This window comes from Podarcis erhardii (genome assembly GCF_964252035.2).
Source record: "Podarcis erhardii genome assembly, chromosome: 6".
NCBI classification, from domain to species: Eukaryota; Metazoa; Chordata; class Lepidosauria; order Squamata; family Lacertidae; genus Podarcis; species Podarcis erhardii.
Genome location: NC_138510.1, coordinates 70,406,531 through 70,431,497, shown reverse-complemented (window position 1 = coordinate 70,431,497; position 24,967 = coordinate 70,406,531). Strand labels below are relative to the sequence as shown.

Genomic DNA, 24,967 nt, shown 5'->3' with positions numbered 1-24,967 from the left:
GCGTGCTCTGGTCCATGGGGTCACGAAGAGTCGGACATGGCTAAACAACAACAAACAAAATTTATGGAAATGGCGTATATTAGAAGAAAATAAGATAGAATATAAAACAGAAAACAGCTGCAAACTCCATAAACCAAAGGCAGGGAAACCATTTCTAGAACTGTGCAATTATTATTCCATAAAAAGACTGGATCACAAATCAGGGGACAATTGCCCAATAGGAGACAATTGAAGGGATAATTGGAGTGGCAATGCCACTACTGCATTAGAAGACCCAAAGGTTTACTTCCTTCTACAGGTCAGAATGGTGGTGGGGAGACTGATCTTTTTGTAGTGGGGTGGGCGTGGGTGTGCTGTACCAGGACCAGGGTGGCACAGCTTAGAAGCCTAGGTTGAATCACTCTCTGAGAGATGGACTGGTACAGGATCCAGTGGATCAGTGGCTGGCCCCGCTCTGCCCTGCTGAATTGTTGGTCCCTATGCTGGATCCTTCCAGCAGGAGGGCTGATGTCAATATCGTCCTGCTTGTTTGAGTGAAGTTTGGGCTTCTGCTTGCCATTCTGTGGGGAAAATGAAGCTGATACCCCAAACACCATAGAAGGGGGCTTTGTTGGCTCCAAGCCAATGGCGAGCTGTTCTGTGTGCACTTGTGTGCCATTTGGAGGTTTCAGCTTGGACACTGCCCTACAAAATAAACAAAACTTCCCTGATGAATCATGTGCCTGGGGATAGGTGCACACAGTTTATTATCATGGTGAAGAACTGGGTTGTCCACTCTTGATTGGAAAAACCCTGATCATCTGGGTGGGGCTAAAATATATGTGCTTAGGGGCAGAGCCAGGGCAGGATCTGGTGGGTGGGGGGAAGGGTGAACCTAAGATGAAACCCATAGGGTCATAGTTGGAGATCTGCATGGTGGGGTTAACAGGAAACAATAGTTGTTGTTGTTGTTACTATTTAAATCATGATTTGAAGTTTGTTGACTTTTCAGATCCCAGTACTTGTTACTTTCAAGGACTTGGCTTTAGCAGTACTGTATTTTATATGTAAAATATCAGTTTCCACTAGACAATTTCAACTCCAATTAGAAGCAAATGCATGCAAACTTTTGAGCTGTTGTTCTTATTATTTGCTGCTTTTATGGTTTATGTTGGTTAGTTTTGATTAGTTTTTATGTATTTTGTGTTATGGTTGTGTATTCTACCTCACCTGTAGATCCATTGTGAAATGAAGGGCAGGTTAGAAATAGCCTTGATAAATAAATACATTAAAGTGTGAGCGTTTGTTTGTTTGCTGTTGCATTGCTTTGAGCCCAGTCGTTGTTTGAGGAGATCATAACGCTGCATTCTTAAGTACGTTTACTGAGAAGTAAGTCCCACTGAGTTTAACTGGGCTTACTTCCCTGTAAGTTGGTATAGGATTACATTCAAGGAGCTGCAGCACATTTGCTTTCAGTACCATCTGCCTCTTCTCTGGCAACCTGTTGTTGACATTAATAGTCCTTGGAGCAGGTGGAGGAGTCTGTTCACAAACAGCATACAACCTGTAATTGGTTATGTTATCCTGATACGACCTCTGTATGGACAAATACCGGTACATTATATGTTTGTCACTAGAGGGAGCTGATCTTGCTATCCCAATGCAGGTGAAGCATGAAATATATTGTGAAGTACAAAGAGGGAAGGGTGTGACTTTCTAATTATTTATGAATGATTAAATACCTTCATCGTGCTAAGAAATTCCACATACTCGTTGAAAACGGGGCAACTTTTCTTCCCTTTTAAAGGGGAGGAGATACAGAAAAAACTGTAGTTTGTTTTGTTTCTCTTCACATCAACGGCTTCCCATAACTCTTTTTTTCAAGAATGGGACAAGCAGTAAAATAATATTTGGAGAAGATAGTATCTAGTCTGGAGGTTGTCCCTTTAAATCTCTGTGTTCCATTTGGTTGCCCAGGACAACTCTTGTAAACATCAGTGAACCTACATGTGGCCTTTGAAAAAAGCTGGGGCCTGAAGCTGATGGGAAAGTTTAGGTCATTTCAGAGCTGCTTGAATCAGACTGTGAGTACTCCCTTACTGTAGGAGGCAGCAGCTTTGCTTCGTGTGGTGTAATTTGCTTTATGTTTACAAATTTTACTTTCAAAGTACTCAGCAGAGATAGAAAATACCTTTAGAGTACGCTGACTTTTTCTGTATAATATCTGCTAAACAGAGCATTTAGAGAGCACTGGGAAGAAAGACATTCGCCTCAAGAAATATTAGAAAACATATTGCTGTAGGAAATTACAGCTCCCCAGTCCATTTGAAGTGTGTACACTTCTGAGAAGGATATACAGGGAGAAAAGAGGTTTAGGCGAGACTCTTCACATAGTATTGTGGCTTCTATAATGGAAGCCAAGACAATAAATAAATCACTCCTTTGCCAGGCATTTGTGAACTCACGATAGAATAGGCAGATCTCGTTAGCTGAAGAACAACAGATACTCACTGGGAAGAAGGGTTCAAATGTGACTTGTACTTGGGGAAAAACCTTTGGGTTCCTCCCCTTGGGTTTATTTTATTTTACATAGTTAGGAAATGTGATTGCTTCTTTTATTAAAGAGAAAAAGGAAACAAAGAAAACGTTGTGTATCCAAGTGGGTGTGTATTCCTTGAGGTTTCTTCCGCAAAGCAGAAACAAACGCCACCATATCCTTTTATAAGACTCTAGCTTGCCTCACTTTTTGCATATCACTTGCTCTGAGGATGCCATTCCGCATCACTGATAACCAGGCATGAATCTTAACTAGTTTTCAGAACAGTTCTAGCAAGTGCTTTATAAATATTAAACAGCAGTTGATGTAGAAGTATCATTCAAAAATAAACATGACCAAATCTCATCTAAACTGTTTGGAGATTTTATTACAACCAGTTGGTATATAAATGTTGTTAAATGGATGAATAAATAAATAAATAAATAGAATACATTTATTTATGTAAAGATTTTTTTATCTCACTCTGCAGCCAAAATGGGCTGTCGTGGCAGTGTGCAGATAGTCCCTGCAGTCAGGCATACAATCTAAGGAGGCAAGACACAAACTCAGGAGTATAGGGGACCACCAAAATCCCCCCATCAGAAGATCTCAGTGTTCAAGGTGCTGCAATAAGGAATTAGACAATCTGTAAAGTACTTTGGGCCCACGTTGTTTAGGCTTTTTGTGAGTTAACACAAATTCTTCAGAATGCAAGACAAGTCAGAACCCTGCAGTAAACTGTTCTGCCATATTGCGTTAAAATTTGCAGCATGAACAGAGTCCTAAAATAAATGAGAATCCTCTGCTCTCTGTTTCCATAATCTATTCTGTTATTTTGTTGCTATTTATTATTTATATCCTGCTCTTTTTACAAGTATTCAGAATAACTTACAAGAAAGAATAAATAGAAACATTATTATGTAAATTCCTGAATATAACCAATAACTTTTTAAACCAAGCACTAACAAATTCTTGTAATAAGACTATCATAGCCAAATTTCAATTTCACATCAATATTTAGAGTGATGTATAAACAAATTCCTCCCAGTAGCACCTTAGAGACCAACCAAATTCCTCCCAGTAGAGACCAACTTGGTATGAGCTTTCATGTGCACATTTGGAGAAGTGTGCATGCACACGAAAGCTCATACCAATAACAAACTTATTTGGTCTCTAAGGTGCTACTGGAAGGATTTTTAAAAATTTTGTTTCGACTACAGCAGACCAACACGGCTACCTATCTGTAACTAGAGTGACGTATGTCTGTTTTGCAATTCACACATCATTCACAAATGTCCCATTTAAACTGCCTAAAACCTTCACCAAGTGTTGCATCAGTAGAGCAGTCATATTTATATTATGGCATACTTGGTGCTTGTTTGGTGCTCTCTAGGTGACTTACAACATATCTAATTTAAAGAAGAAAAACTACATAAAAGTCAAAACAATGCAGTATACAAAACAACTCTCCCTAACTTGAGGGCATGCCTTGCATGCTTCTCATAAGCATCTGACTGGCAACTGTGAAAAAAAGGTGATGGGCTAGTTTAAGTACTCTTTCAACAGTTGCGTTTTCCTTCTGATTCAGATGGGGTTGGTGTTAAACTTTCTTGTACAGTATGTGGTTTTACACTTGCACCATCCACTGTTCAAAATATAGATTAAATAGAAGAGCAGAATAAATATTATTCATGCTGGTGGCACCTGCTTGTTTAAACTATCCATTCCGTATCATTTTAAGCATAGCAGGATGACTGGCAAAGTTATATAATAGCTATTTGTGTGATCAGAAGGTTCTAATAGAAGGCCGGCCATAGCACTCAGGTTGCGCTCGGCATACTTTGATCATTGATGGGATCAGGAGCAGGGTTGATTTGGAACCATGGTGGGATGCATTGTGATGCCACAGGGAGCGTGGTGATAACCCTAGGATGAAATACAAGGGATGTCCATTGTCTAGTGCTAAGATGAGTGCTTTACTCTTGTTCCTTGCATGTAAAGGAGGTGGAAACTGGTGGAGAAAACTCAGTCATCATATATTGTTAGGCATCCATGCAGCGGAAAGGGAAGAAATAACACTTTGTCTGTACAAGTTGTGTCATGCGTACATTGCTTGCATTACCTGCACAAGGTACTGTTATGAGTTTGTGGGTGCCAGACACCTATAATCCCTGGACCCAGTAAGTGTTTGAATTGAATCAAGGCTTTGGGTGTTAAACTGGGCGCTGGACCTCTTTAATCCCTGGATAAAGCAAGCATTAAAATCTAAATAAACCAGGCTAGCTTCCTGTGTTGCGGTAACTGCCTGGGGTGACAGGTCATTAAGAAAAGAAAGGAAAGGTGGTGGGACATTAAAAGAACAAAAGAAAGGGGGCTTTGTGCTGGATAGTAAATGAGTGGGGCCCCTACTCCAGCTCTTAGATAGTTAGACGGACAAAACCCAGAATTTAGAGTTGAAAAGTGTGTGTATGATGTGGTCTAGAAAAGAACAGCAGGCTGTAAAGGCAGAGAGAGAGAGAGAGAGAGAGAGAGAGAGAGAGAGAGAGAGAGAGAGAGCGCCAGCCATGGCTAATTTCTGCTTGCATCTAAAGCTGCGGCTATAGGAGAAACACAGCCTTTTTGGGATGTTGATGCTGTGAACCCCTCCATTGTAGGCTCATGTTTTATATATGTGTGTAAATAAACAATATATCATAAAGACACCACAGTCTCTGCTGTGCCTCATTTTCAAAAGGAAACATGGAACCCCTAGAATCTTGCATTACTCAGAGATTGATGGTTGAGAAACCCTGGTCTAGGGCTTTGTGAATTAATACAAGTACCTTGAACCTGGTGTGGTAGCAAATCAACAACCAGCGCAGCACACCACTTACAGATTAAAAAAACCCAGAACATTAAGTGGTTTTAATAAATAAATATGGGTGTGCCATTTTAGTCTGGGTGGTATAAACCATGATTTCTCAGATGCAAATTAGAATCTTCTATCTGTCAGGCCTTGGAAAAGAGACAAGCAAGGGATAACATTTTGCCCTCCTTATAATGGCTGGTTAACAATGCAATTCTGTATGTGCCCACTCAGAATCCAGCCCCGTTGAGTTCAATGGGATGTTCCTAAGTATGTAGAGCAGGGGTAGCCAGCTTCGTGGAAGCTTATTGAACTACAACTCCCATCAGCCCCCAGCCAGCACAGCTAACGGACAAGGTCAATGGGAATTGTAGTCCAAAACATCTGGAAGGCGCTAGGAAGGCTATAGGAAAGCCGGGGCGAGTATGGTGCTTGTTTGAGTGCAACTCTCTAGTGAGGAGGGAGAGAAGGGAATTGGAGAAGTAATATTAGCAGGAGAACAGCAAGGAAAAGCAGCCAATTTGTGTGTGTGAGGCTGCATGATTATAATCGGGAACAGGGCAGTGTCGTAATCCTTAATACATGCACTTACTTGGGTGCAAATCCTTTAGAAACTGGCAGGATTTACTTCCAAATCAGGGTTTCCCAGGCTTGGGTCTCCAGCTGTTCTTGTTGTTGTTTAATCGTTTAGTCGTGTCCAACTCTTCGTGACCCCGTGGACCAGAGCACGCCAGGCCCTCCTGTCTTCCACTGCCTCCCGCAGTTTGGTCAAACTCATGCTGGTAGCTTCGAAAACACTGTCCAACCATCTCATCTTCTGTCGTCCCCTTCTCCTCATGCCCTCAATCTTTCCCAACATCAGAGTCTTTTCCAGGGAGTCTTCTCTTCTCATGAGGTGGCCAAAGTACTGGAGCCTCAGCTTCACAATCTGTCCTTCCAGTGAGCACTCCGGGCTGATTTCCTTCAGAATGGAGAGGTTTGATCTTCTTGCAGTCCATGGGACTCTCAAGCGTCTCCTCCAGCACCATAATTCAAAAGCATCAATTCTTCGGCGATCAGCATTCTTTATGGTCCAGCTCTCACTTCCATACATCACTACTGGGGAAACCATAGCTTTAACTATACGGGCCTTTGTTGGCAAGGTGATTTGTCTGCTTTTTGAGATGCTGTCTAAGTATCTGATTTCTCCAGCAATCCGCCTCCCGCCCCTTTTAGTGCACAGAAGCCCTGCAGTTCCCTGGTCGGGCAGCGGGTGTCGCATGGCGCGCGCTCTCTCTCTCTCTCTCTCTCTCTCTCTCTCTCTCTCTCTCTCTCTCTCTCTCTCTCTCTCTCTCCCCCTGCTCCATCTCCCCCGCGGTTGAGGAATGGTTCACTCCGGCCTCCCCGCTCTGCAGCAACATCCCTCCTCGCGAGCGTGTCCAGCCCTGGCAGGCTCCGGAGCAGATGCTGCCACCGCTGCCGGGGGAGCGAGCTGGGACGCGAGGCGCACCCGCCAGTCTCCTTGGCCGTTGGCACCGGGCAGCCCCGAGCGAGGAGGAGTCTGCCGGATCTCGGCGTTGCCTGGGACTACAACGGCCCGCGGGGGGCGGCGGTTGAAGGGACCCGCCACCTATTGCAGGTAAATGACAGCGAGCCGTTGCATCATTTAGGGATCATAGCTTTCCCAGTCCCTCGCCGCCAGCCAGCCAACCTGGGCATATTCTAAGCACAATAGCTATATAGCTCCAACGCCCCTTCTCTCCCTATCTGTGCCCTGCAAAAAGGAAAGAAAGAAGAGCTTGGGGGGGGGGTTTGCATGGGTGAAACTGATGCTGCAACAAATAGGGGCGGGTGTCAGGGAAGGGGAGAGACCGGGTTGAAACTGCTGATGATTCAGCATCCTTTTCTGCAAAGAGGAGCTGAAGAAGGGAGCCCCATGGAAAAGGACCCCACGAGAGCCCTTCTCCCCAGTTTCAGGAAAAGCCCCATTGGAAGGTGATGCCTTTAAGCCATCTGGATGATCTGCAGTGGTTGTTCACCTTGCTTTGTCATGTGCACCCAGAGCTCAGCTGTGCTTTGCTCTTTCCGATTATTGCCATTATTATTTTCTTGTTCTCCTTTCCCCTGCTGTTGGGGGAGAGAGGGGTGCTGCTCTGATTTGCACTGGCTTAGCTGTGCCCAAGGGCTTGGTGGCACCGTTGCTGACAAAGATGTTTTGCTGGGGGAAAGAAAGAAAGACAAAGAAAGAAAGGCATAATAATTCCGGAGAGGTTTTCTTTTCTCATGTCAGGGAAATAGGAGGTTGCAGGGAGGAGAGCCTAAATCAAGAATGTGTTGGGCCTAAATGATGAAATGCATTTGGATAAATGTCGTCTGAATCTTTCTGAACGTGTTAAGTCAGATCAGGACATTTCTTATTTTTTATTTTAAACCACAATGACTGGAAGTTTTCAGCTTTGGTACAATATGCTTGCATGTACGATGGTGTCTTCATTTCTATCACCTGTGTGATAGAAGCTAGAAATGAACTGCTTGGCTTATGCCTGCAGAAATGGAGTAGGCTAGAAAGAGGGGGCAATTTATTGGCTGTGGACTCCTCACCCCCCTCGGTCTTCCAGCTAGATAGAAAATGAATGTTTATGACTTTTTGCTTTCTTTTCTGAAGTATAAGTATGCAAAAAAATTCCCCAGGATATGCTAACTCAGGTTGTTGACAATAATAAACGAGAAGCACCATATGGAAAAAACTGCCCGTCATTCAGAAGAAAATATTTGTGATATGAGTGATAATAGCACTGACTGTGGTTGTGGGGATTTCAATTAGGTATGCAAATGTTAAGTGTAATATTAGGTTAAGAGAAATATTAAGCTGTTGTACACGAAAGAAAAAAATGGTTAAAGTGACCTCCATCGTGCTGAAGCCAAATAATCCTTTAGAGGACAAATGGGTTTCTTACGACTTCCATGTTCTGAGCAAGGATGCTGTCACCCTGATTACACAGCAGAATGTGATGGGATTATTTTAGGAGGTGGAAACTTTAGGGCAATGATGTGCTATTTTAAAAGAGCTGAGAAATACAGTTATTTTGAGAAGATTCTGTGGGGCTTTCAGATAAGGGAGAAAAGTGCTAATGGGCTCAATTTCAAGGGGAAGAAATGCATTTTCTTTCTTTCAAAGAAATTGTTGTTGCTGTAGTGCCAGGGCCCAATCTTGTAGGCAAAAAAGGAGCTTACATTGCAGTCCTAAGTCAGTCCTATTGAATTCAGTGGGGAGTGCAGCCCCAACCCCCTGCAGCCCTACATACACTTACTACCTAGGAGAAAGCACCACTGGGACATAGTTCTGGTTGGACATGTATCCGATTGCACACCCAGTCTTGGAAAATTCAGAATTCAAGTGCAGAATGTGCCTGAGAAAGTGAATGTAAATAATGGGAGAGGGACAGAGGACACCCTGTTATCAATTTGTACAACTACGACTCAATCCATGATTATTCTCACGTTCTCCATCCTATGTTAATATGCAAAAGTACTTTTTGGTTGTCCTTACAACAGCCACGTAAGGTAGATCACTTTTAGCTCTGTTGAACAGTTAAAGATCTAAAGGAGAGAGATGGTATCTTCGTAAAACTCCTGGTGTTGTAGACTGGGTAGAATTTAAAGCACTCTCTCATTGGGCTGCAGGGCTCCCTATCACTTTTTGTCTAGAACCATTTCCAGTGGCAGAACCCTTCACTTTAAACAGAACTTTGGCAGAACACTTGCCCGAGTAAATTTTTTTAACATGATTAAAAATAAAATAAAAGCAGGGGAGGGTGTTGGTTATTGGGAGAGCCAGCCAGAGTGGCAACTTTTAAACGCAGCGACCTTAGTGGTCAGGGAAGCATTGTTTACTCGACTTTTCAGCATTGTACAGCAGTGAGCAGCGGATCGGCTCCGCTGCTGCACCTGCACCCCACCAAGCTCCCCACTGCTTGCCCCTCCTCTCTTGGAAACAGACCATGGTGCTCCCTCTGGCTGCCCTGCTGGCCACTACTGAAATTTAACCCCTGGAAAGTGCAACGAGGGGAAAGGAGAGGAAGGGATTCCTTCCTAGGACAATTGCTTGAGTAGTTGCATTTAATCCCCACAGCTGCAGCTCAGTACACATCATACAAAAATCTGCCTTTGCAGTTTTTTCTTAGCAGAGCTCCTTGAATTGCTTTGCAGAACCCCAGGGTTTTCTGTAGAATACAGTTTGAGAAGCTTATGCTTGGTACCACATCATATGTGATTATAGCGGTTAGTGTCTCCAGGTGCAAGATCTTCTAGATACTGATTTCTGTAGTTTTGTTATGTCGCTCTGGCCAGGTCCTGATGTTTCTGTTGCACAAGCCTCCTTCTTTTCCTACTATTCCTTGTGCTGAAGAGTAGCGATCTCTTCTTTTTGATGCTTCAGGCGTAAGGCTGTCTACCTGCCAAAGAACAGTGCCTTTGTGCAAGAGAAAAGTGTCCTGTCTCCCTGGTCTCAGTAGCCTATTGCAGCTGCCCCTAACCTAATGTGACCTCCATATGTTGTTGGATTCCAACTCCAGTCTGAGTTAAGGATGTTGGGAGTTGTAGTCCATCAACATCTGACTGGGGAACACTGGCTTGTTGTAACTAAGCCAAAGTCTGCATCATCAAAACAATTGCATAGCCTCCCCTGTTTACTCCTGTCTTTGTTTCCCTGTTTTTCGATTGTAATGTTAGAAACTCAGATATATAAGCTAGGCGCCAAAAAGCTCCTTAAACAAAGGTTACAGTCGCCAAAATGGAATGTCTAGTCGCCATTTTGGGGCAAGGTGGCTCTAAAGTCTTTTTTTCAATGATGGACTGACTGTGATTGATTCTCAGTTAAACATCTGGCAAGTTCAGATGACAACCTCTGGCTAGGTTAAGAGCTTTGTGAATTTAAAGAAGAAAAGTCACTTTATTCAGGGACAGTCCTACCTCTTTTTCTTAATGGAGACACAGACCAGTCATAATGTAAGAATATTCTTCACAACTGTGAGCAGGGCAGTAGGGTGGGGGTAGTGAAGATGAGCGACAGCAATTAGCTATAATGTTGTTTATTGCTCTTGCCTCACAGAAAAGGCACTTTTCCTCCTGAAATTCATTCTGATGGTGCAGATGAAATATAAAAGGTAGAATTCTACAGGATGTGGTATTAGTGTGCGAAAAGAGTCAGGAGCCAATGGCCCCCAGGTATGCACCTCCAGATGATGGAGATGTCAAGCGCCATGGTTGCAAGTGGCTGATAGCCAAGTGCAAAATGCGCCTGGCTAATTTCAAACACTGATTGTACGCCTCTTCTGGGCAAAGACCTAAGAAACCTGTTGTTTGGGTGGCATCATGTGCATTGATGACTTTATAGCTGTCAGGGAACTGCCATCAGCTCAGAGGCGAGAGGTGGAAGGGCAGCTGGGTTACAGGGAGCCTCCAAAGATCGTGAGAAGCAGCACTTCCTCCACGGAGGAGGGAAGCCCCGCCTCTAGTGGGGAAGGATGCAGGGCTCGGAGGATGCAACAGAGAGCCAAGACACCGTGCATGAGCAAAGCGGGGAGGGTAGGCAGGTCCCCCTTTATCCACGCCCTCTTTGCGCGGTAGGTTTACGGGCAGAGAGGGGAGGCGTCAGATGGGGGGCAAGAGACTACTCTGCTGGGGAAGGTTTAAGGACCGCCCACTCCCAGATTCTGCTAGTGACTGAGCAAGACATGGAATTGAGACGTTCTGCACTGTAAATGTTTTTGCACCGATAATAAAGCCTTTTGAAAAGACCAGTGGAGATCTTGCCTGTTTGCTCTCGAGCAACCACGCCAGTAGGCATAACAATAGTGATAATAAATGATATCAACAATAGTAAGCTCCCCCAGTTGTGAAACGGTTCAAGCCACTTGAGGAAGAGGAAGGAAAGGCACTTGTACCAAATTGATAGGAGAAGGAGAAGGAGAAGAAGAAATCTCCAAGGTGAACTAGACATGTGTAGATTCAGGAGATCCAGTGTTTTCTGAGTGAACCCTCTTCATCAGGGGCTTCTGTGCTCTTGGTTGCACAGTAATTTCGAAACAGGAGGTTTCCACTATTGTTGCTTTCAAGCCACTTGGCCTGAGCTCCCCTTGCCTTGCACCAGCCTTCCCCAACTGGGTGCCCTCCAGATGTTGGACTACAGCTCTCCTCACACCTGACCATTGGGCATGCTAGCTGGGGCTAATGGGAGTTGAAGTCCAGCAGCATCTGGAGGGCACCAACCAGTTTGAGAGGAAGGCTGCATGGTGGCAGCAGTACAGATGGCATTTGGTGGAGAAAGAGCTCCATATGCACAGCAGTGTAGGGTGCAAACTTATACAGTGGTACCTCGGGTTAAGAACTTAATTTGTTCCGGAGGTCCGTTCTTAACCTGAAACTGCTCTTAACCTGAAGCACCACTTTAGTTAATGGGGCCTCCCGCTGCTGCCAGAGCATGATTTCTGTTCTCATCCTGAAGCAAAGTTCTTAACCTGAGGTACTATTTCTGGGTTAGCGGAATAGTTTCCTGGATAGGAGTGCTAGACTGAAGAAAGGGAAGCATGCTTTCCTGTTTTGTCAATTGCCAGTTGATTTCTGAATGAATGTCCAAATACATTTCTTTTATCTGCAGAAAAGCCTGCTGCTGTCTAGATCCATGTATTATATACTTGGCAGTCTTAAAATGATCTCGACAAATTCAGCAGTGTAACTTCAAAAACAAAACAAACAAACAAAACCAAGCACCACTGCACTGGCATACAATGCATACTTCTTAAAGTTTTGAAATATATGGTATTTCATATGGTCGATGTTTGATTTCTGGATATCCAGGTCATGGTGACCGCCTCTACTTTAACACTTAAGCATTGCCATCGGTGCTGGGAACTGAGAATGTTGGCAAGAAAATGAATTGGCATCGACAGTTGATCCATTTGTTTCTTTGACACCCATGGTTTTAACTTTGTCAAAAGGCATCTCTTTGTTTTCCCCACTGTACATCCCTGACATCTTTCTGAAATTCAGCAGCATGAGCAAAACAGCAACAATATTTCTGCAGTTTGCCCAAGGCTATGGAAACTGGTGTCAGGATAGTCAGCATATGTCCTGCCATTTCTCTTTAATCTTCTTTTGGCTGTGCAGTTTCTGCCCTTTGTTGTGTCTTTCAACGCGGATTGTCATCAGAATGGGCTGGTGGTACATTAACATGTCCCCCCCCCCCCCGAAAAGCCACCTCCTGAATTCAGCAGTATATAATAGGAAAGAAGAGTTCCTTTTGCTTTCTGCAGATATGTTGATGTACGCTTCATAAGAAGTTGGCTACTTGAGCAGCATATTTTTATCACCAGAGTATTGATTTCCATGCAGTGTTTGTACTTGGGTGTGAATACTTGCAGAATGCGAGTTTGAGGTATCAAATGTAACTCATACCTGCCTTCTTGTAACACAGGTGCATGAGATAAAGGTTGATTGCATCCTTTTTAAGGCGGAACAGGCATAGTAATGCACACATACATTTACACTTGGCGCACCATTTGAGCATGCACAATGGAGTGCAAAAATGCTTTGGATGAACTGACTGTAGGATTTTGGCTAAAAATTAAATCTGGTGGGCCAGTGTAAACCTTATTAGTGCTGAGTTTTCTTCACTTCCAGATCCCCTAGCAGCTCTGTTTGCTGCTTGCAGCATTGTCTGGAACAATGGACGTATGAAATGCTGTTCAATTTATAATTCTCCTTTAGTTTTCCTTCTGTTGCTGTTTCTGCATTTCCCAGTGCATTTCTCGTTTCTCTACTGTTGGCTATAGTTTGTTTTAACCATGCTTTGTTTTGTTTTCCAGTTGCGCCAGTTTCAAAGGCCTTTGCAGGCTGGTGAGCATCTTGGTGTTGGGTGGTCAAACAAATCATGGGATGAAGAAAGGCTGTTAGGCTCAGACATAATAGCTAATGTATAGATATGGAACAACAAACATTGTGGCTTGTTGGCAGAAAACAAACCATGGTTATTTTGCTGGACTGCATACACACATTCAAACAAAACATTAGTGGGTTAAACAAGCCATGGCTTATCATTTTGTGTGAACCTGGCCATAGGCATTCAGTCGTGTCAAACAAGGGAGAACTGTACAGGCAACCATTGAGTTATGCATCTCCATCGCTATCTGCAAGAAGCTTTTCTAGGGGAAAGATTTTGGTGGGCTGAGTGCAGCTTATGTGTCCACCCTACCCAATAACCATGGGCTTAGTGATGAACTAAGCACAATTTTTTAGTTTTGAACGCATGGAGAACTTTCAGACTTTCGATCTGCAGTCATTACAATTAGACTGTTTTGAGGACGGAGATTTTCGCAATTTGCTAAAATACCCAGAGCTGTGAAAAATAATACAGTTGACAACTTTAATACGATGTTTTCAGCCGGCCTCACAACTTAGTTGTTTTTGGCTTTGCATTGTGTATGCATCAGAAGGGAAAAATGATTTAAAACAAAAAACACAAAAAAACCCCACACCCAACAATGTATTTTGAATCATTGTGACCTTTTCTGGGACATTATGGTGAAGGGAAGACAATAAACCTAATAAATTTAAAACAACGCTCCACCCCAAATGAAAAATAACCCTTTCTATAAGCATTGGCCTGAGACATCCTTCAATGCTTCAGCTGCTTACAGCCCAACCTATATGCATGCTTGTTTGAAAACAAATCCGACTGAGTTCAGCGAGAGTTCAGTGCTGCGTAGGATTGCAGCCTTAGGCTTCGATGACATGTTATGTTTTAATGGGTACACACTATAGATCTGCTTTGCATATGTTCTAAAACTAGTGTTTGAAGTGGAAGCATACATTTATTTCACCTGCAAATATATGCTGCCGAGAGCTGTGACTGTCAGTCTTTTTTCCTCACAGACGCTCTAAATGCAATTTTCAAGCTTATTTCTCCATGCAGGGAAGTCTCACCCCCCCGCCTCCCTGGATTGGCTCTCATTTCCTGCCTCTTACATCGCTGCCAGTGCTGAGCTTGCTTGGGAGGTGGTACTAAGACAAGGGCAGGATTGTGACCCAGTGGAAACTTCCTCCCCGCGAGAGATTTCTTAATTGTTTTGTTTTTTTGGGTTGTGTTCTGAGATAGTATGGAATACACACTTTGGAAAATGAACCAGTCCGGAAGGAAGACATATGTAACACAAATTTAGCCATGTGTCAACAAAGTTATTTTTACATTTGCTGTGTGTGTGGAGGATACTAGCTATATTCTTCTATGGTCACATTAGTCTGTGTTTACTTCTAAATTTGTCCTTGGACTGACATTTGCTTCTATTTTTAGCTGCTAAGAAGCATAGCTGCATGCTTTATTGTGAAGGTTTTCATTTTGTTTTTGAAAGCACCTATGGCCTAGTTTGCTGGTACATGCGCTTATTTTGTTCGCAGGGATGGAATAGGTTTCCCTTTCTCCATGGCCTGCAGCTTTTAAATGAGTATGAAACATCAGAGTACAGAGGGGACTTAAAATATGCAAATGAAGCTTATAAAATAGTCTTCAATGGTTATTAGTGACTCAGAGGCCCAACTTTTAACCCCACCTGGTGATACGGGATCCACTTCTAATTTTCCACCTGCTGTGTGGCTGATACCAGAAGTATCCACGCAAGGATATTGCCTGTCTTGGAAGCATTTTGTGAATGTCCCCAAAGGCAGGGGGAAGATGGCAAGTTCATAGCTGTCAACTTACAGATTTGAAAATAAGGGACCAGCAGCCAAAATAAGGGACCTGCAGCCTCACCTGTTCCAGGCACTCCAGTCTTCCTGTCCTCCTGCACTCTGGTCAAACTCATGCTGGTAACTTCGAGAACACTTTGTAACCAGAGGTTCAACTGAATAGAATCTGAATCACATGCACCACAAGGCCTATGCAGCCTCAACTTAAGATGGCTCCCCGGCCTGGCTTTGCACTGCAAAGTTTGCAGCAGCACGTGCAACAAAATGGCGTCCAGCATTCAAAACCCCCCTCAGCTTGCATTAACTAGCCACACACAAGGCATGCAAACTCCACCCCCCAGTCGTTCTTAGACTTCTTATTGGGTGAGCAATACAGCCAAGCAACACAGTTGGAGCCTCCCTCCTCCTTGGCCAGGAGGGAGAGAGGGAGAGGAGCTGCTTCCTTTGAAATTTAAGGGCCATCATTTAAGGGACAGTTAAGGAACATCCATCAATAAGGGACAGCAGCGGGACATGGCGCTGGAATAAGAGACTGTCCCTTCAAATAAGGGACACTTGACAGCTATGCAAGTTTTGGTATTAATAGTCGCTTCTCCCACACATGGGAAAACTTGTCAGTTTTCAGACGCCCACAAGATGCATTAGGAACCTGTCAACACTCGTCTGAGTTTCCAACAGTAGCATCATTTCTGTGTGTTCAGAAATCACTTTCTCTCTCTTCCATCTTTCCCCCTCTTTCTCTTTCCACATTTCTGGAGCAATGTTGAAACATGAAGATAGAGAGAGAGGAGGAAGAGGAGGAGGAGGGAGGTAGCAGGGCTGCAGGTGTTTGCAGCACACAATTAGAGCAGACCCTCCAAGTTTCCCTATTTTCCAGGGACGGTCCTGGATTTACATAAGTCGGAATGTCTCACTCTTCCTTAAAGGTAAAGGGACCCCTGACCGTTAGGTCCAGTCGTGACCGACTCTGGGGTTGTGGCGCTCATCTCGCTTTATTGGCCGAGGGAGCCGGCGTACAGCTTCCAGGTCAGGTGGCCAGCATGACTAAGCCGCTTCTGGCGAACCAGAGCAGCGCACAAAAACGCCATTTACCTTCCCGCCGGAGCGGTACCTATTTATCTACTTGCTCTTTGACATGCTTTCAAACTTCTAGGTTGGCAGGAGCAGGGACTGAGCAACGGGAGCTCACCCCATCGCGAGGATTCAAACGGCCAACCTTCTGATCGACAAGTCCTAGGCTCTGTGGTTTAACCCACAGCGCCACCCACATCCCAACTCACTCTTCCTTAGGATGTCCCTATTTTCATCAGAGAAATGTTGGAGGGTATGTTAGAGAAGTGTGGTCTAGTAGCTCATACAATGCCACATGGTGCCCCCCCTCTTCATCTACCCCGAGGAAGAGTTCTGTGCAACACAAAGGCTGATGTGCTTCATCGTGAGCCTTCTAATAAAAAGGTTTCCTTTTACTGACCCTGCGAACACGGTGCACTACTTCCTTCCAAAGTTGAAAGCAGAATAGGACAAAAGCGCAAAACTGGTAGAGGGGTGTGTGTGTGTTAAAGTGACCTAGTTTGAAAGAGGGGGAGGGAGGGGGAGGGAGGGAGAGAAAGAGAGAAGTTATTGCTGATGCTCTTTCTCCTTGATGTATCTGCAGTGCTCTCTTAAGTGGTTGTACCAGTGAGAAGAAGAAATTCTGTTCTTAGAAAAATCGATCTGCTAGACTCTGAAGTAAATGCTGGGGCAGCAGTACAGCCAACACCAGTGAGCACATTTTGAAGATAAAGCACATAAGATGTGCTCACCTTCAGATCTTTCATCCTTTGCCAGTAGAGAGCAAGGCTGTTTGAATAACTCTGTTTTTGACAGCTAAATCCTTCTCAGATATCTGCTTTATGAATACAGGGATTTTAAAACATGTGACCAAGATTCCTAGGCAGCAGTGATGCGTGACTTCTTCTTCTTCTTCTTCTTCTTCTTCTTCTTCTTCTTCTTCTTCTTCTTCTTCTAATTCTACAAAATGCATTTCACTCTGATTTCAACTATGCCTACATGGTGTGCGATTTAAAGATTATAATTTCCGAGGATCCCGCGTTGGGCTGCCATTATGGCTTTCATTCTGTACAGCGGCCAGCGCTAATCATCATAACTAAGGCTTGATGGAGGGGAGAAGAGGACGTTTCATCTAAAATGTCAATCCAGCCCCTTTGGTTCATGAAAAAGGATCCTTTGGGCACCCATTTACTTGTCTTAATGCCATTGCATCTGCTTTGCACTGCGGCAAGGCTACCTTGTGCAGAGTTCAGGCTGAATTCTAACAGGGAGCAGAGCTCTGATGTTGCTTCAGCGGCAGTCAAACTTGGACTGAGCAGTTGTGTCCCAATTGCAAGCTGTGCCTTCCCCGAAAGGTGCCTTTTCAGTTAAAGGGGACCAGTCCACACCGACAGTCTTGGAGCTGGGGAGAATCTGGTCTTCCTAGGGCTTCTGGGCTGGAATTGTCTGAGTTGGAGCATGGTTGAACCCTCATCCTAAATGATTCAATAGTTCCTTTTGACCATGCAGAGTGTTTCACGAATACTGTGTCAGTAATCCTTGTGACAACCATGTGTTGTTGTTGCCATTTTGCCATGCAGATGCCTGTGGCTGATTGGGAGAGGCTTGCCTGAAGGGACCTACCTTCTGTGTAAACATGGTCCAGCTGCAAGTTGAGGCAGGCATTTATGCATTTCCCAGACTGTAATGCTGCGCCAGCCGTAGCAAAGCATTTGCAAGTTTTGATTTGGAGAATTGCCGAGTTGGAAGGGACCACAAGGGTCATCTAGTCCAACCCTCCACAGTGCTGGAATATTTTGCCCAACGTGGGGCTCGAACTCACGAGCCTGAGATTAAGCGTCTCGTTCCGTACCGACTGAGCCACTCTCACCTTCAGAGAATACATTAGCAGTATGGTAAATACATATTTCTCCTGCCAACCTAGAAGTTCGAAAGCACGTCAAAGTGCAAGTAGATAAATAGGTACCACTCCGGCGGGAAGGTAAACAGCGTTTCCGTGCGCTGCTCTGGTTCGCCAGAAGCGACTTAGTTATGCTGGCCACATGACCCGGAAGCTGTACGCCGGCTCCCTTGGCCTATAGAGCGAGATGAGCGCCGCAACCCCAGAGTCGGTCACGACTGGACCTAACGGTCAGGGGTCCTTTTACCTTTTTAAATGCATATTTAGAAATATATTGTGTTTCTGTGGTGACATTTTGGTTCTAAATTGGATGGAAAGGAAGAGGAAGAAGGGACCCCAAGCCTGGGGTGGGGTTTGGGTGAGAGAGGCACCAAAGTTCCTGAAAGGTTTAGAGAGTGTACATGTGCCATTTTCTGGGTGGTTCCCCCCTCCATCTTGCTTTTTTTCTTTCCTGCAAGTGATAAACAGCAGAGCTCTTTCTGACAGAGCAAGTAAGGCTATAATACAATTGCTAAATGCTAAGTACCCCTCTAAACTTTGGGAAATCTTGCAGATGCTCACGCTTTGAAATGGCTTCTCTGAATTTGCCTCCTATTCAGCAGTGGGGAAATAGTGTTGGTGGAAGAGGCATGTTTGGCTCAGCTCTAAATCTCCCGTTGTACAGTGGGACCTCGGGTTACATACGCTTCAGGTTACATACGTTTCAGGATACAGACTCTGTTAACCCAGAAATAGTACCTCGGGTTAAGAACTTTGCTTCAGGATGAGAACAGAAATTGTGCTCTGGCGGCGCGGCGGCAGCAGGAGGCCCCATTAGCTAATGTGGTGCTTCAGGTTAAGTACAGTTTCAGGTTAAGAATGGACCTCCGGAACGAATTAAGTACTTAACCTGAGGTACCACTGTACTGCAGTTTCCCATCTATTTAAAAGAAAAGTTGTCTGGCAGAGCAGACTTCTCTGAAATGGAAAACGTCTGCGGCATATTGCGAGATATTTCTCTCTCTTCCAAGCATCGTAGAATTCCTCGTGCATAAAAATACACGGTCACCAGATCACGTTTGTTCTTAAATGCTGGTTTTAGTAATTACATGAGCACAAAGCTTTCCTGCTAACTTCGCGAGTGGCTCTTCCTGCATGGTGCTGAGTTCTGGCGCCAGCATTTCAAGGCATGACGAAGACTGGGCACCCTGAGGTCAGGGTTTGCAGTGACTTGAAATTACAGATCCAGTGGACCTTGCAATGTCGTCATGCTTGTCGCTTGGAGGCAGCAGAAGGTTAGCTTGTAAATTGAGCTGGGTTTTTCATGGCTTTGCTTTGGGGTAATTGAGGTCGAGAAACACGTGTTTCTGAATACCCAGACCCTCCATTTCCATTAATGCAGGGAAGGGAGTTAATTCCTTGCCTGACCCTCCCATTTGTTTTGCAGTTAAGGTGCCATATTATGTTTGGAGTCTGGTTTGACAATGTGGGTTTCCAGGTGTGGCCTGTCTGTTTTTAGGTGATTCCAGGTTCAGTGTCTATTATCTCTAGGCAGGGCTAGGAAAGACCCTTCATTGAAACCACTGTGATCCAGCACAGAACAGGCACCTCCTTAGCTTCATAAAATGAAGCTGACTCCTGAAAAGACAGAGGTGTTATGCGTGCTGAGTTCTCAAATCTGTGAAGTGGTAAGATGCCCTGCTCTGGGTGGGGTTGCAGTCCTCTGAAAGGAGCAGGTCCATAGTTTGGGGACTGGATCCAACCTTATCCCTGGAGGCTCAGGTAGCTTTGGTGACTAGGAGTTCCTTTTTCCAGCTCTGGCCAGCTACAGACCTTTTGGACATATATGATTTGTCTACCGTACTCTATGCTCTGGTTGCTTCCAAATTGGTCTATTGCTATGTGCTCTAAATGGGCCTGTCATTGAAGACAACTCAGGAGCTGAAACATCCATTTTTTTTACATTGGTGTGACCCGCCCTGGTACCTTCTGGTGAAGGGTGGGTGGTGGTGGTGGTAGTAGTAGTAGTAGTAACAACAACAACAACAACAACAACAACAACAACAACAACAACAACAACAAACAAATAATATGATGTGTGTGTTCCTGTGTCTCTAAAGTTTACCTATGATTCTGGACTTGTAAAAGAGTATTGGGAAATGATCCATAATGACTTGAAGAAATGTTTAAAAGTACTTTCCCCAAAAACCCAGAGTCCTTTCTGTTGGGGATAATTCAGACTGAAATTCCCAGGTTATTTATGTATGCTACTACTGCGGCCCGTGTTTTGTTAGCCCCAAAATGGAAAACGAGCGAGGTCCCAACTAAAGAATAATGGAAACTTAAGTTGACGGAATATGCACAGCTTGCAGACTTAACATATAGAATAAGAGAACTAGAAGAACATACATTTAAAGAAGATTGGAAAATGTTTGTTGAATATTTGGGAAATAATTGTGTACAGCTGAAAACACTGTAAACAAGTTTTGATGGATGCAATAATGGAATAATGAGTGGTATAGTTTTTGTAAAATATGCAGGGATTTATGATATGTAAAATGAACCATGGAAAGAGAAGAAGGGAAGATTGATATCTTAAAAGATGCTGGTCTTCAAAGTCCTAGTCCAGCCCTACAACTACTACACTGTAGGAAAACAATATAAGGGGAAATTATAACCCCACCCCTCCTAGTCCTGCTGTCCCAATCCAGTTCACTTGGCTGCATTGGGGGCTGGGGGCTGGGTGGAATTAAAGGAATAGGCCATCTGAAAATGGCTCACCAATATTTTTTCTAGTTAGGACCTTATTGCAGTTGGGTGTAGGAACTATGTCTCCAAGGACAAGGGAAGGCTGCATGTTAGCAGCTGTTCTGATTTTTTTTCTTTTGTTACATAATCAACACTTTTTGAACTAATGCGTTGAATCACAACGATTATGTTGTTCCTGCAATCTGCTGGCAGCAACTGAAAACATGAAACCCTTTGCAAAAATAGCCAAGGTGATGTTCTAAGAATGGCTGGCTGATTTGCAATGTGTTCCATTAAAACTAATCAGTTGAAACACCAGTTGTTACTGGATTCCCTTCCAAATATGCATTGTTGAAATCCTTTCTCAGATTAGCCTGATATTGCATATGCCATGTTATTACATTTTGGGTGGGCTTGGCCCTGGAAGTGGACAAGTCCAGATCTCAACAATCAAATAATTTGGCCCAGCCCAAGACCTTATCAGAGATGCTCTGGAGAGACATCCTCTGGCCTTCGCTTGGTTCTAGCAACTTGTAGAGGGAGGCAAGATAATGTATTGGCCCAAAGTCAGGTTGTCATACCTTTTCTCTCACTCTGTATAAGCCATGGTTTGTTTAACTGGGTTAGTTCATTTGTTTTACTTCTGACTCTGACCCAGCTAACCATGGTTTGTTTGACGCTGACCCGGCTTGGAGATCTGTCTTTGCCTAGTAAGCCAAGATATGCATGAGCCCAGTGCTTGCCCAGCCCTTTTCACAACACTGCTTTCACCCTCTCTTTTTGGTACTCCATGGTCGAAGAGTTCCTGGGTTAATTAACCTTGGTTGCCCATTATGTCCAAACTGTTTTGGAGCAAATTGTGATCTGAAATGATGGTTTCAAATCCTGCTTTACTTCAGTTCTGGTAACCACAGTGTTCTGGTTTGGACATAATGGGAAGATATGGTAATTTATTCCAGGAAGTATTCAACCATGGCATACTATGCTGGTGGTAAGGAGTGGCACAAGGCTTCTGCACATCGCAGCTTAATAATCCAACATGAATATCCAGAGACCAAGCCAACAGTGCCTACCTTGGCACTGTTGCATGCTGATTAAGACTGGAGGCAGGCAATGTTTTTAAAAGAGAGTTGGAAGTGGCAAGAGAGCAGCATCATGGTTTTCTGTGGCAAACAACACACACATGTTACTTTTGTCCCTCTATCGTCTGTGGGCTTCTGAAACAAATTCAAAAACCTTTTACCAGAGGCAAAAGTGAGTCAAGTACATGTACAGTGGTACCTTGGGTTACATACGCTTCAGGTTACATACACTTCAAGTTACAGACTCCGGTAACCCAGAAATATTACCTCGGGTTAGGAACTTTGCTTCAGGATGAGAACAGAAATAGTGCTCTGGCGGCGCGGCGGCAGCAGGAGGCCCCATTAGCTAAAGTGGTGCTTCAGGTTAAGAACGGTTTCAGGTTACGAACGGACCTCCGGAACGAATTAAGTTCTTAACCCGAGGTACCACTGTATCATGAGTGGGAATCTTAAAAGACTCAGTTCTTTTTCTGGAAGCTTTTTCAGAGAGCTGAAGATTTAATAGAGAATGGAGCTTTCTGCCCCAGTGCTGATGAGCATTATGTTCATCTACCCGTTGTATATTTTTAATCCTCCTGAATGAACAAAATAGGCTGTGTCGGTGGCGTCCCATGCACTTCAGTGCAAGAGGCCAAGTTTTTCCTGCTCATCATTTACATTAATGCCATTCTGTAGCTGTTCTTCGAGTGCCTGTTCCTTGTCAACTGCAAGCTTTTTTGTTTATAGTCCAGGTAAGCTATTGGGAGTACAGTATGTGCAGTCAAGTCCATAACTGGCCAGAAAAGCACTGTGGCTTGTAATGCACTCAAGGCATGGCATTCCTCCTACCCTTTTAAAACTGTAATATATTATGCATCAGTCAGGAGCATAGTAGAGCTTCTGTCATCAGTATTAATCTGTCATGTTAGCAAAAAAGTGGTTTCTTTCCTGATAGTTACCGTATGTGGTTTCCCCTCCCTTCCTGTGACCATGTAGCAAGTTTAAATTGGCTGTGGCTTGAATTTGACAGGTTTGGTACTTTTACATCATAGCTACATTTTTCCACAATGCTACTTGATGTAACTTTGGAATAAAGAGAATGCCCATGGGTGACAGTCAGCTAAGTTTTACTCAAGAGTAGGTCAATGGTCTTCGGCTGGTTCAGACTCACCTCAGACACCCAACCTTCAACTATGCTGGGCAACATCTGGAGAATTTAGTGGCTGTAATGATTATTCTGCATGTCTTTTCTAAAACAATATGTGAGATCAAATTTTAACGCAATAAATACTGGAACACGTTTTGGAAAATTCCATCTTGAAGTTTATGGGTTGGATCTGAAGGTTCTCTTCCTTTGACGCTAGAATCCGATTCTTAATCTGTACCTTTAAAAAAAAAAACCCCACTGCTTTCTAACCTTGCATTTTACTTTGTCCAAAGTTATTCGTAATGGGTTCATGTCTTTATGCAGGCACCTGTTTCTTTTTTGGAACTGAGTTTCGCCACAGTCTTGAACTGACATGGTATGACAAGAGCTTTCAGAGAACTGGCTTGGAGGGCCTTTGAAGTTTCCTGAGTGCGTGCAGCAGGATTTGGGCTCAGCTATTGCACCTTACCAGTGACCATGCCATCCTTGCCCAATGAAGGAGGTAGGCTTCCACCTTGCAAAAGTATCTTGGTTATATTTGGTCAAAGACAGACGTTGCAAAATTCCAAGGCCTGCCAATGCCATGTACGGGATTGGGCAGCGCACATGCACCACTTCTACTGCATATGCCATAACTCATGGCACGAAGCATATTTCTGATCCCTGCCATTCTTTCATATTAAAAGGGGGGTGGGAGTGGCTAGTTCCAGGGTTACCTGAATTATGTGCTTCCTGATGTACATGCATATAAACCGTGTTCCCATGCTTATGCTGTGTATACAAAGTGGGTGAACCACACACGGTCTCACTGTTCCTTCATATGACCAAGGTGTATTCTAATTTGTATTTTAAGAGATTTTATAAAATGCTCACGTTATATTAATTCAGAGAGGAGGTGTGTAGAAAAACGAAAGTGCAATATGTTTACCCAAAAGAATAAAATAAAATTAACGGTACAAGACTGGAAGGTGAGCTGTGGACAGTAATTTTAAAATGCCATTCAGAAAAGGCCTGGGCACCTGAAATAGTCTTGGGCATGCACCTAAAAATATAAAATAGCCCTGCGCCTGCATCTTGTTGGAGCAGGACTGAGACTGAGTGAGCTGTAAATTGCTCCACGATGTTTGCAATACCTTATCGACCTAAACCAAATTTGGTTTTTGTACTTTTGTTATGCCTCCTAAGACCAGGTGACAAAGAAACTTACCTGTGTGTTCAGTTCACCTTTTGTAACTATGTGCAAGAACTTTGTGATGGTATTATGGAATTTTATCCCCCCCCTCCCTATTTTTAAACAGATAACCAAGGGACCTCTTCTCTGACTTTGAGCTCGGAGCTGCCTTACCAAAGCACAATAAGGAGGAAAGTCAGAGAGAAGAAAAAACACGGAGCAATCACTGCGAATGTCGCTGGCACAAAATATGAGATTGGTAGCAAGCTACATATTCTGCTTACCTTACAATTAAATTATGTGATAAGAATAAAGAAAAGTGGATGGAGGAAGGACAGTTACATAGCTAAAAAAGCTTCCAGGTCAAAGTATGATAGAACGTGATACTATTGCTATTGTGGCTTGTGGGTTGCCATGGGCATCTTGTTGGCTACTGCGAGAAATAACCGGGCTACCCGAATTTCTGGTCTGATCTTATTATGTTCTTAGGGAATTGATGAACCACCCTGGGATCTTGATCCCCATATGGGACACTTGAGTATTAACTGAATTGCAGGGGGTTGGACTAGATGATCCTCAGAGTCTCCTTCCAACTCTATGATTCTATAAACCCGGACTGCCTTTATGAAACTCCTAATATTTCCCCACCCAGGCACTGATCATGCCTACAGCCTGCATCAACCTTTGCTGTATGAGTCGCACTTCCAGATGTTTTGGATGCAGAGTCAGCAGCCAGTCTTAGCGCCCTAAAACTCTGGTTTATTTATGCTTGGTTGAAATGTCACCTGAGAGAGAATAGCTGCTTAAAGGCTTAGTCCCGGTTCTGTAAGA

General features: G+C 43.9%; 1 protein-coding gene across 4 annotated transcripts in view; it reads left to right on the top strand.

Moving 5' to 3' along the window:
* The first annotated feature begins 1,946 nt into the window (after positions 1 to 1,946).
* Positions 1,947 to 24,967, top strand: part of TTLL7 (tubulin tyrosine ligase like 7) — a 71,757-nt gene continuing 48,736 nt past the window's right edge. For 2 of the 4 annotated variants that reach the window (XM_081866840.1, XM_081866838.1), the window contains exons 1-3: positions 1,947 to 2,063; positions 23,290 to 23,467; positions 24,264 to 24,395. In XM_081866840.1, coding sequence (XP_081722966.1) covers positions 23,443 to 23,467; positions 24,264 to 24,395 — 157 coding nt within the window. In that variant the 5' untranslated portion in view covers positions 1,947 to 2,063; positions 23,290 to 23,442. The other 2 variants (XM_081866839.1, XM_081866841.1) reach the window with 2 other exon arrangements.